The sequence below is a fragment of the Megalopta genalis genome, chromosome 16 (genome assembly GCF_051020955.1).
Source record: "Megalopta genalis isolate 19385.01 chromosome 16, iyMegGena1_principal, whole genome shotgun sequence".
Classification (NCBI taxonomy): domain Eukaryota; kingdom Metazoa; phylum Arthropoda; class Insecta; order Hymenoptera; family Halictidae; genus Megalopta; species Megalopta genalis.
Window position 1 is genome coordinate 1,609,506 of NC_135028.1, and position 12,054 is coordinate 1,621,559.

The 12,054-nt window shown below is 38.1% G+C and overlaps 3 protein-coding genes across 3 annotated transcripts; all 3 read right to left on the reverse strand.

The window, feature by feature from the left end:
• Positions 1-48: 48 nt before the first annotated feature.
• Positions 49-2,432, reverse strand: Obp7 (odorant binding protein 7). Its single transcript, XM_033472039.2, has 5 exons — positions 2,276-2,432; positions 1,455-1,554; positions 1,192-1,307; positions 979-1,087; positions 49-231 (listed from the first exon to the last, which is right to left on the reverse strand). The coding sequence occupies exons 1-5, from the start codon at positions 2,318-2,320 to the stop codon at positions 149-151; spliced, it is 453 nt and encodes a 150-aa protein (XP_033327930.2). The 5' UTR covers positions 2,321-2,432; the 3' UTR covers positions 49-148.
• A 3,501-nt stretch (positions 2,433-5,933) lies between these two features.
• LOC117221240 (general odorant-binding protein 28a) lies at positions 5,934-9,224 on the reverse strand. Its single transcript, XM_033472041.2, has 5 exons — positions 9,066-9,224; positions 8,064-8,166; positions 7,691-7,779; positions 7,005-7,122; positions 5,934-6,221 (listed from the first exon to the last, which is right to left on the reverse strand). Exons 1-5 carry the CDS (start codon positions 9,105-9,107, stop codon positions 6,148-6,150), a joined length of 426 nt encoding a protein of 141 aa, XP_033327932.1. The 5' UTR covers positions 9,108-9,224; the 3' UTR covers positions 5,934-6,147.
• Positions 9,225-9,521: 297 nt separating this feature from the next.
• On the reverse strand, positions 9,522-11,934 carry LOC117221241 (uncharacterized). Its single transcript, XM_033472042.2, has 5 exons — positions 11,747-11,934; positions 10,903-10,990; positions 10,724-10,815; positions 10,514-10,631; positions 9,522-10,446 (listed from the first exon to the last, which is right to left on the reverse strand). Exons 1-5 carry the CDS (start codon positions 11,798-11,800, stop codon positions 10,382-10,384), a joined length of 417 nt encoding a protein of 138 aa, XP_033327933.2. The 5' UTR covers positions 11,801-11,934; the 3' UTR covers positions 9,522-10,381.
• Between the last annotated feature and the right edge of the window lie 120 nt (positions 11,935-12,054).

Below are 12,054 nucleotides of genomic sequence, written 5' to 3' on the forward strand. Positions count from 1 at the left end.
CATATGGAAGGTCCGTTGTTTGCTGCGAAGCAAGTGAACAACCCTGTATATTTTTATGATCGGTTTATTCATGTTGAAGTTGTTATTTCACGATACATGATGCAGCGTTGTAGCGATGTCCGAGGCTCCCTTATCAGTCATTGAGGAATTATTGTCCGTATCGGAACCAACGATCATTAACGCACGTGGAGAAGGCGAGGGACGCTTCGCAGTTGTCCAACTTCTTGTTTGCTGAAATGTCGATAAATATTAGCGGTAACAGGAATCTTCTCGTCTCTCGTTGCGAATACGAATTTCCAGAAACGAGAATAAATGGAAACGAGGCCAATGGCTTCTTCCTGTGATCGTTTTTGTTCCGTGTTATGATCGAGTTTAAAACACGCTTGTTTACATACATAGTCATTTCGAAGAAGCTAACGATTTTTTAAACAACGTGGCACAATGATAATCGGCGAACCGTCGTCGGTGTTGTTTTTTTGCTTTTATCGCGTTACAGCCATTAGCTCGTTTTTACACGTAACATGTGTCAAATCAATTGCAGTTGTTACAGTTATTATTTGCTCGGTCTCTCTTCCCACAATTACTTTCTATTTAAAAAGATTATGAGGTACATTTTCAAAAGGTCAAGTGCTGTTTAGGGTTAAACGTTTGTTTAAATTGTTTCGTTTGCGAAGGTTAACTAAATCGTTTGTATCGAACGTCAGCACTGTTTTTTAATCCGCATCCGTGTCTCGTGACAATTCGACATATTTATCTTCGATTCCAAATAAATAGTATATTTTATGCTTCGCTTAACGCGTTAAGTATCAAAATTGAATCTAAAAGATTCCCATGTAATTATTAAATTAACTAGAAAAAGCTAAAATTAATCATACCGAATGATACCTTGACCGTTTTGCATTCCATAGATTCTAATAATATTCAGTTTGTTCGGATATATATTACGATAAAAATGAATTTTTAAGACTAGCGACTCACCTTCGTCGATGCAAACGTTCAGGTTCTCCTTCATCTCAGCGGTGAGAGGTACGTCGTTTTCGTCCGCCAATTGCAATATAGTGTCGAATTGAATCTTACCCTCGTCCATCTGTAACGATCACGTTGAATTCGTTGAATCCCGAGAGCAAAAAGATCCGACCGAAAACTGATCGAGAAATTGATCGTGCTCGAATCGCACGAGGAACCACTCACGATTTTCCCCTTCGTGAAAATACAAGCCAGGAAGCAACTGAACCTGTTCATCAATTTCTGGTCCTCCGCGTTCAGCTCCTTGGCTCCCAAAAGCTGCGAGATCCTAATGAAAGCGGCTGAAATTTTTAAAAAAATACGCGTACACGTTCATCAACCAATAACAATAGATCGCAATTTTCGGTCGAAGCATTCGAACTTCGAGATTCATAAGGTATTAAATTAAATTAATTAAAGAATTACAAAATATTAAACATATCTCATACGTTTATCTAGATCGTTTCCCTCGACGCATTCGACGTACTGGCTTTTCGGTATGCCTAAAATGTCGGCCAGATGCTGCACCTCGAAACCTCGGACGGTTACCTGGTTCGTTCAGCGGCTAATTAGATCATTTATGCCGACGAACGCGTAATAATTACGTTGTAGAAGAATGTATAGAATTGAAGAACAGTATAGAATATTATATAGAAAAATATAGAACATATATATATATATATATACATATATATATATATATATATTTATAACATTCTAGAATATTATATAGAAAAATATAGAACATATATATATATATTTATAACATTCTAGAATATTATATAGAAAAATATAGAACATATATATATATATATATTTATAACATTCTAGAATATTATATAGAAAAATATAGAACATATATATATTTATAATATTCTATACTGTTCTATATTTTTCTATACTGTTATGTGCATATATATATATTTATAATTGATTTCCACGCGTTCAAGATTTCAGATTCACATAGCAAAAAAGACCGGCCGTTTAATATTAGTTTATAAAAATAACAATCCTCCATTTATCACGATCCTGAACACAAGCGTTATTTGCAATATTTGCCAAACATTATGTAACGTGCAAATTGAACGAACAACTTGTACAAACGTATCTTCGCGATTTCAATAATCGCGAAAAAATTAGCGACCCGCCATTTTGACGGGCGCCGTAAATCGAGCGTTAAACAGAAAAAAACGATTCAAATATATCCGGAGAACGAGAAATCGATCTCCTTTTTCTATTTTTCTTTTCTTTTTCTTTGCCCTGTACTTACGCAGCTGGCGAATAGGAGAAAGACGAAAATGTGAACGCTGTTCATTTTCGTTCGGTTTGTGTCGATTCCGCAGAAATTCTGTGAAACGGAACGGCGCGGCACCGTGTCACGGCGAATATTTCGCCGACCGAACGAACTGCGATGATACGGCTTTACGTGCCGCGGCGGCTTTTATATTTGTCATCGGGAAGGTCGACACGGTTGACAAACGTATCAAATTTTAAGGAAATTCTTGCGTCGCCGTTGTTTTCGACTGCACGTACCCTGGCACGGTCGAGCGCGCGAGGAGCGCGGTTTGTTTAAGTAACAATGCCGCTGCCGATTGTCCACCCGTGATTGCCATTTTCCTTTAGCTTCCGCAATCGGTTCTTACGTAAAGGAAAATGTCTCTATTTCTCTGGATAAACGAGGTCGATTCGTTTTTGCCGAACGATTGGACGACTCGTTCGAAAAAGCCACGCGGCTTTTTGTATTTCAGATAGCGATCGAATCGATGACGACGCAAGTATCGATATCTGTTCGATATCTGTCCGATATCTATTCGATATCTGTCCGATATCTGACGAAAGTATCGATATTTGAATGCATATGTGAACTTTAGTTTAATATTATTATTATTTTATTATTATTTTATACTACTATTTTAATTATTATTATTATTTTAATAATTTTTAATACATCATATATTGATATTAATATCCATATATATATATATATATATATATATATATATATATATATATATATATATATAATATAACATAATATAACATAATATAATATAATATAATATAATATAATATATTATAATAGAAATAAATATAAAGAAATAAATATGTAATATCTATATTTTTATTATAATATATTGTATAATATATTAAATAAAGCATAACAACATAATACAATAAATAACATAAACGCATATTTATTATTATTACAATGCATTAAATTGATTAACAATATATTAAATATATAAAATTTAAATTGATTAACAATATATTGAACATATAAAATTTATAATGATTAAAACTAGCATTGAAGTTCTCATAGATCGTCTAAAAATTCAGAAAGTCCTTTTCTCATTTTGTGCAAGGTGTTTTACGTTCTCTCCCCCCTCCCTTTTAGATAACTATTTCAATACATCGAACAGCAATATATAAACATTCAACAACAATACTGCAAAATGATCCCCTTAAAAGCGTTTCACAACAGATACCTTAATCTTACGATCGATCGCGCTGGTAAATAAACACAGCCTCTGGTTGCCATATTTATCTTAAAAATGGGGCATTCGCGCGTTCGTTGCAAAAGGAAGAGGGAGACTCTCGCATCCCTCGATCGTTCTTCCCGTAGATCCCGTGGATCGCTTTAGAATTCCACGGGCTCGCCGGCAGTTCCATCGGAAATGTAGCTCCAGCGTCTGTAATCGGTCGCAAAGCCGACCCATTTGCAATACTGTGTCTCTCCGGAGCCCGGAGAGCTCGTCCCGCCGCGCGCGGCGCGCCGCGCGCCGCGTTGCGTAAGGTCGACCGTAACTTTATCCCATGGTGTATGCCAGCCAACTTCGACCATTACGGGGGTACATTATACCGCCTTACAACGTGAGCCGCGTACGCGATCGCGGTCGCCCTGGCTCTCTCTCTCTCTCTCTCTCTCTTGCGTTCTCTCTCTCTTGCGTTCTCTCTCTCTCTCTCTCTCTCTTGCGCTTCTGACTCTCGCGCGCTCTTTCTCTCGCTCTCTTTAATCGCGCTCTCTCTCTCGCTCTCTCTAATCGCGCGCTCTTTCTCTCGCTCTCTCTAATCGCGCTCTCTCTCTCGCGCGCTCTTTCTCTCGCTCTCTCTAATCGCGCTCTCTCTCTCGCGCGCTCTCTGTCGGGCTTCTGACTCTCGCGCGCTCTCTCTCTAATCGCGAGCTCTCTGTCGGGCTTCTGACTCTCGCGCGCTCTAATCGCGCGCTCTCTGTCGGGCTTCTGACTCTCGCGCGCTCTAATCGCGCGCTCTCTGTCGGGCTTCTGACTCTCGCGCGCTCTAATCGCGCGCTCTCTGTCGGGCTTCTGACTCTCGCGCGCTCTCTCTCTCGCGCTCTGTCTCTCTCTCTCTCTCTCTCTCTCTCGATCTCTCTCTCGTCTATTTCGTCGCGTTTTCAAAGCTCTCGGTGCGGCAGCTGCCTCGGAACCGTGTCATAACTGCGAGAGAAGATCTTACGTTACGTCGCGGGGCATCGATCGCCGCGAACGGGACGCCGCGTTTCACGGAATTGGAAAACGATACAGCGACGCTTTCCGCGGGAAATGCGGCCGCCTGATGATCCAAGGAAACGAGTCCCCGGTGTTGTCGTTCGCCGGCGACCGAATTTATTCGGGACGAGGCGCGGCGCTCGGTTTCCATACAAAACGCGGGACTAAAATTATTGAACAAGTGAAATTGTGTATTTAAGCTGCAGTTTTTTATTTTATATTACGTGTATTTGGGTTTTTGTTTTTTTTTGGTGGAATAATGGAAATAGATAGGGGTGTTTTTAGTGCTTAGAGAAAAATTTTTGTTAATAATATAGTTGTCTGTTTTGATTCAGTTTAAATGGACGAATGGTTAAAAAGTGCGTTGTAAATTATTATTTAATTATTGTTCAATGGCTTGTTAGCCATAGTGCTTATAAATAAATTTGTTAAAAATACAATTTTCCATTTCAATTCAATTCAAATGAACGAACGGTAAAAAAGATCATGATAAATTATGACTAGTAAACAAATTATGCGTTCCGGGGATACTTTTTAAAACTTGAATTTCGTTTGCTACTCTTCCTCCTAGAGTCACGAATTAATTAACGTTAATTAACTAAAAAACGTTAATTCTATTTTTCGCGAATTGTATTTCGTTTCCCAGCTGGGCCGGGAATTCGTGGACACCCGGTACAGCAGAAAGTACCAAAGGGGAAGTTGTCCGTAAAATAATTCCGGCACCTTTGGGAGGCCCTTCTGTTTCATTAATAACAACGGGACGAAGGTGGCGGACGATTATTCGAGCCACTTGCGCGGACACCGGGCAGCACTTATGAATAAACAAAGCGACGTTAACGCGTTATGAATAATTAAACTGCACTCGAGACGCGGACACTGTGTGCATTTAAACGCGGCGCCGCGCCGTCTGATGCTCCGACCGCTCCGATATGCACCCAGTGTGCATAATCTGCTTATGAAGAATATTAGTTCGTCGATTCGACGTTTCATTATAATATACATATCATAATATATATTGTAATTTCATTCTAATTATATTTTCGTTTCATTTTCATTTATTATATTCTTCATAGATATAATATAATATATGATTTCATTGTAATATATAGATATAGTATAATATATGATTTCATTATAATATATAAATATAATATAATATATAATTTCATTATAGTATATAGATATAATATAATATATAATTTCATTATAATATATAAATATAATATAATATACAATAACTTGAAAAATTTGAAATAATATTTATATAATATAAATATAAGATTGGCAATACAGCATTCAGCGACTGAAAATAAGAATTATATTAAAAATGTGATAGGAAAAGAATTGATTTCATCTATTTTATCGCATAAAGGAAATGCAGGGCAGAACCAGCGAATGGATTTTCAAAAATGTAAAATAGAATTTTTCTAGAATGCGTTTATTTTGTTCACAGTGGAATACAAATTAATCGTTGCAGAGCGTAGCAGAGGAAGATTAAATTTTCTACGAGAAAGACGAGAAAAGACGCACGATGCTCAATTTCCACATCCGTTTTCTTTATTTTACCGATTTTCGTGCCATGCGGTTGACATCGAACGGTTAGAACTCACGGGGGCAACTTTCGCGAGCAAGTGTTTTAACCCAGAATCTTCGCGACGTAGCAGTCGGTGTACTTGTTGCCGATGACGCACTCGTCGGTTTCTCCTTTGACTGTAATGGAAACAGATACTTGCTTGGAAAAGAATGAAAAAATACGTGTACGTGCGAAAATTGTTTTTAGTACTATGACAGCACAAAGCACAAGAGTTAGAAGTGCATAAAGTGACATAACAAGTCAGGGACTTGGGGCAAGCTGCCACTTAAAGGGCTCCGACTTAACGAGCGGTCCTTTATTTAGGATAAGAGCGCCAATTACCGTGCCCATTGAAGCGGTGTCCGAAGTTCTCGACGGATTAAATAGCTTCTCTTTACCTAAATCGCGCTTCTTAAAATATTTCAATTATATGAAGAGATTCCTGAGGTGATTTCAAGCAACTTTTTCCTTAGCGAAAATGCGATACGACGCTTCGTTTGCGAGTTATTCGCGAAAAACGCTGACCCAATGAGATATCGCGTACGGCTGGTGCCACGCCCTCGCGGCCACCGCCGCTGTGCCAGATGGCCAGCGCGGCGCCACATTGGTCGCGTGGGCGGAACGCCGGCCGCGATCGCGCTCCGGTCCACGTTTTTTGTTGATAACTCGTGAACGAAGCCTCGGAGAACATTTCTGTAAAAGAAAAAGTTGCTTCGAATGATCTGAGAAACCCATATATCTGGATTGCGAGACATTTTTGGGACATCGCCTTGCTTTCACGACAATTTCAAAGCGTTCTTGCTTCTACGATGATCAATGATTTCGTTGTTTTCTTTGTTAACAATTTAGTAAAATTGTATCTTCAGAGAATATCACTCTGTTGAATTTAGAATTAGTTTATATATTACACTATAACTTACTGTCAGCCACGCATGCATCAGCAATCGCTGTCACATCTTTGATGTCTTGATCATTTCCAGCGTGCACTACGCTGATCATTTTGTAGATCGGCTCGATGTGGAAGTCGGTTCCAGTCAACTGTCGCAGAAATAAATGCATTGATTCAACTTTAATTGTTCCTTATTAATCATCGTTTAATTGCCTGTTATTTATAATTTATTCGGCACAACGTGTCCAGCAGACATAGTCAAAAAATAATGCTCCTCGATCGCTCTAAGAAATCGCGAAATCATCGAGTGAACGAAGCGAACGCGAGTTTTTCAATAATAATAATAATAATAATAAAAAAAAATGAGAATTAATATTTATCGACACGACCAACGAAAAGAGCAAAATAAAAACAAAAATTACTTGCATTTTTTGTCACCTAAATTCGAGAACAAATTGTAACATCAAATCAACGTACAAAATATTAAACAAATAAACACAGAAAGTCTAAATTTCTTTCTAAATCCGATAAATTATCAAACAAATAAATACGGAGAGAGTAGCAGAAATGATTTCTAATCAAGTAATTTCCTAAAAATCGCGACGCGAGATAACATTTTACTCTAAAAAAATCGGACAAACAAATAAACGATAAATAAATTATTTACGGAAAATCGTTTAAGATGCGATATTTAAAAAAAAAACGAGGTACACTCACTATGCCGATTCTCTTCATAACGCACGCCTTCAGGCAGCCCATTTGTCTCTGGTCGACTTCGCCCGCGCGCTGGATATTCGTGAATTGTTCTGCAACGAGAAATAAAAAAACGAACATGTCCACCGGTTTCACTTAATCCGCTTCACACGACGAACCAGACGTATTCTGTCCGATCGTTCGCCGAAAAGTAAATTATCTAGATCGTTTTATTATAATAAACTTGATCCAATTTTTTACAATAATTTTTTATAATAAACTTGATCCAATTTTTTACAATAATTTTTTATAATAAACTTGATCCAATTTTTTACAATAATTTTTTATAATAAACTTGATCCAATTTTTTATAATAAACTTAAATCCAATTGTTCACCTTGCGTCAGCTTGAACTCGTCCGCGCATGGTTGAACGTCCGGCATCAGGTACTCCATATATTTCGGTATCACGGTGTCTTGGTCTATACCGCGCACCGAAGCCTGAAAACGAAGCGCACAACGACTTGCGATTGTTCACGGATCAGACGCGAAATTTAATAAATAACAAAGCGTCGAAATAAAGCCTGTAAGCCGGGGCCGCGAGTCTTTTGTCTCGGTTTTTTCTTTCCTTTGGGGACGCGAGGCAAGTGCTGGTATTACTGCGGTTTCTCAACGAAGTGCGAACTTTCAGAAAATAATAGAGATAATAAATATTATCTATGGTAATATAGAGATAATAATATTATTATTATATTATTATTATTATATTATAATAGTAATATTGTAAATATCTATTATAATAGGAAATATTATCTATTATAATATAGGGGTAATAATATTATTGTATTATTATTATATTATAATAGTAATATTGTAAATATCTATTATGATAGCAAATATTATCTATTATAATATAGAGGTGTAATAATATTATTGTATTATTATTATATTATAATAGTAATATTATAAATATCTATTATAATATAGGAGTATAATAATATTATTATATTATAATAGTAAATATTATCTAAATATAATCTATTAATATTTTTCGTTCTAATTATAAACAGAGACTTCTATCGACCTCCCATTCGTCTCTTCTCTCAAACACGAGAGAGAATTATTGGAAGACTAAGCGAAAGAAGAATCTCATTTTCTCGGCTGTAACGATTAATAATCGGAAGCGACGCACATAAGAACAATTTTATAAGAACAATTTTTCAAAACCACGATTTTGTATCAACCGACTGACTATATATATTATTTTGTCGAATTAGCCACGCGTAAATCACTATGAACAGATCGTTCGAAATATTTTGGGCGCCCCGTGCACCCCACTGCGCGTCGTCGAAACGATGCGTCGAGCAATTAACGAGCAGATCTGACCGCGGCTGACTCACCACGGCGGCTAATAGGATAGCTACAGCGACGACACTCTTCATTCTTCTAACAGCATCAATGGTACTAAAAAAAAAATAACTCAACGAACACGCGAGATTTCGTCGATATCTTTTTTTATCGCCGACTGATGATCGCGGTTCCCTCGGGAACGACACTTATATAGGGACACGGAATGGCCAGGTGTTCGGAGCTGACACCGTGCAACAGGAAACGAGATAATTCCACGATTTAAATCGATTTACGTAAGCCCGTAAGTCAAGTACACCCGAAACGTTCTCATTAGTGTTCGGCTCGTGTCAGAATCGCGTCGCGTCACACGATTGTTTTGCAATCACGGAACGGAGGCTTTACGGGATAATTATGGGGGATCGGATGATTGCGGCGTTACGGTTGTCGCGCGCGGTCTGTGATTTCCGAGATCCGGGGCGACGCGAAATCGAGGAACTTTCGATAGATAATCCGACAACGCGACGATTCCTTTTTATTTTTATGTTGAAGCTGATATTTCGCAGATCGAGGGAAAAATAGAGAGAACAAGTGGTGTGAACGGTTTTGAACATTACCCTCGACATTACTGAGGTCGTTTGAAGCAACTTTTTCATTTACAAAAATTTTCTACGAGGCGTCGTTTACGAGATATTAAAGAAAAACGAGGGCCAATGAGGGGTGAGCGCGCCTGGCGCTAGGCTGGCGCCAGCCGAGCTCGCCTCTCATTGGCCAGTGCTTTTTCGTTGATAACTCGTGAACGAAACGTTGGAGAAAATTTTTGTAAAGGAAAAAGTTACTTCGAATCACCTCAGGAACTCCTCATTTTCCGGAAATACCATAATTTTGGGATACACTGTATTTATAAATTTATCCTATGTGAAATTAAATCGGTAAAAATACTTTTACGCGCTTTCTGATTATAATCTTCTGTCGTAAGAACCTAATCGAATGCTTCGATCGATATTCGAAGCGATTTTTGCGATTACAGCGCAAACTTATATTTTTATTCGTTTACTTGAACAGCATAAGATCAACGTTGTAAAACATGAAAGAGCGAAAGCCTTTGCACTGGATACAGCGAATCTTGCGTTCGTTTAATACACGAACATGGACAGATAACGACGAATCTTAGGGAACAGGAAACGAAGCTTGCGATTCGAACGCGCGCGATACATTAATTGGCAGAAAAATTCTCGAATTTCACGCTAATAAATGAACTCGTAGCTCTGGTCGGGAAAAAACGCGTGATACACGTTCGAAGTTGAACGCGACGGATCGACCTCGTCCTCCGTGCAATCCGATAGTGTGCTCGAAATTGGCCTCCTCGTTATGGTCCCATGAAACATTTGATGAAATAAAACGTCATCTTGCACTCGTCGGATATGGATTTGGCTGAAACGAATAAAGGATTCGTTGCGGAATTCGTTGACATTGTCGAATCTTGTGTTCCATGACTCACCTTTTTCGTTGCATTCGGCCGCCTCTTTTATCTTCACGGAAGTCATTTCCGGATCCTTCAGGTATGCGATCTTAATGAATACGTTCACCATCTTCGGGTTCAGCGTCGAGTCTTTCAACTTGAAATCGCGAAAAGAAATTTGTCATTTTAAAGACCCGCGAAATCGATGCGATTTTGATAATAACTTATGGCTTTTTGTTCGCGCCTTACCACGCCCAATCCCTTCATCGCGCAGGCACTCAAGCACGTCGCTTCCTCCAAGCTCCTTTGAACCTCCTTGTCGTATATTTCACGAGGTGTCTCTGGTTTGTTTAAATAAAGCAGAATTTTTCAACGGATACAAGAACAGATCGAGAAACATGTAAAATCGAAGAGAATTTTGTACTTACCTTCGGTGAAACCATTTTCCTTCGCACACGCGAGAAGCGGCTCTCTGCCAATGTTCAAGAAGACGTCGACCATGTCCGCCTCGACGAACTAAATTGTACGAAAAAATTATCAACGATTAATTCTAAACCTAGTTTATTATTCCTCCAGTGCGTAGGCGATGCAAATTCACTTAAAGAAATGGGATCGAATACGCTGTCTATATTTTTGTTAATTAATATATCGCCTTCTATAAGCAACGATACGATTTACATTCAGTTTTGGAAGAATCTCCCTGAAACGTATGCACCAGTGGCTTTCGATTGTACTATTGAACATTTTCAAGGAATCGAGGTTATATTTTATATCGATAATTATCATTATAAGAATTAAAAGTCTATTCTAGAATATTCGTTCCATAGAAATAATTTTTATTGGCGCACACCGTTTTCTCTGAAGGAGAGAACTTCGTTTAATTAATTCTCTTTTGAAATAATAATTTCAGAAGTAATTAACACTTGATATTGAATCAATGATTTGTTGAATTACGGATAAAATAGTTACCGTCTTCGAAGATTTCTTAAAATAATTTCTCAACTGTTGCTCTTCAATTTTAAAATGACTATTATACAGATAGAAACTAGATAACGATAGAAACTAAAAATTCTAGAATGATCTGCTTATTCCAATATTTCTGTCTCCAAAGTAATTACCGAATTAAGATAAGAGCGAGCGACAAAAGGACAAAAATTTACAGCGAACAGCGTCGATCGAAACGAACGAGGGACTCGCGATTTTTCACGCGTCTTACGACCCCAATCTATGCACCGAAGGGAAAAATGTCTTATTTGGAATCGTTTTATCAACCTTTGTGTTAACAGCGGCGGCGACTACGACCGCAACGACTATGACAATCTTCATTCTGACGAACTCTTCTTAGCAACTTCCGCGAATGGAAAATATTCGTGATCGACTGATGTCTCTGATCCGTCGGGCCTATTATTTATATCGCGGAAGCAATCGTAAGAAACGTCTATAAAAACCTGAACTGATTCGCTTGTTATTGAAAGAAACATCGATTATGCTCGGCCGTTGCAATTACAATTGCTAAATGCTAATAATTTCCATTATTTTATGGTTTGCAAAAAGTATTGTCTTTCATTAACTTTGCGACC

Coding starts and splice junctions, on each gene's coding strand:
- Obp7 (XM_033472039.2), bottom strand. CDS start 2,320: ATGAACAGCGTTCACATTTTCGTCTTTCTCCTATTCGCCAGCTGC. Junction 1,555..2,275: donor TTCTCCTATTCGCCAGCTGC/GTAAGTACAGGG, acceptor TGAACGAACCAG/GTAACCGTCCGAGGTTTCGA. Junction 1,308..1,454: donor GGGAAACGATCTAGATAAAC/GTATGAGATATG, acceptor TAAAAATTTCAG/CCGCTTTCATTAGGATCTCG.
- LOC117221240 (XM_033472041.2), bottom strand. CDS start 9,107: ATGAAGAGTGTCGTCGCTGTAGCTATCCTATTAGCCGCCGTG. Junction 7,780..8,063: donor CGAGTTCAAGCTGACGCAAG/GTGAACAATTGG, acceptor TTCTCGTTGCAG/AACAATTCACGAATATCCAG. Junction 7,123..7,690: donor TTATGAAGAGAATCGGCATA/GTGAGTGTACCT, acceptor TTTCTGCGACAG/TTGACTGGAACCGACTTCCA.
- LOC117221241 (XM_033472042.2), bottom strand. CDS start 11,800: ATGAAGATTGTCATAGTCGTTGCGGTCGTAGTCGCCGCCGCTGTTAAC. Junction 10,816..10,902: donor GGAAAATGGTTTCACCGAAG/GTAAGTACAAAA, acceptor TAAACAAACCAG/AGACACCTCGTGAAATATAC. Junction 10,632..10,723: donor CGATGAAGGGATTGGGCGTG/GTAAGGCGCGAA, acceptor CGCGATTTCAAG/TTGAAAGACTCGACGCTGAA.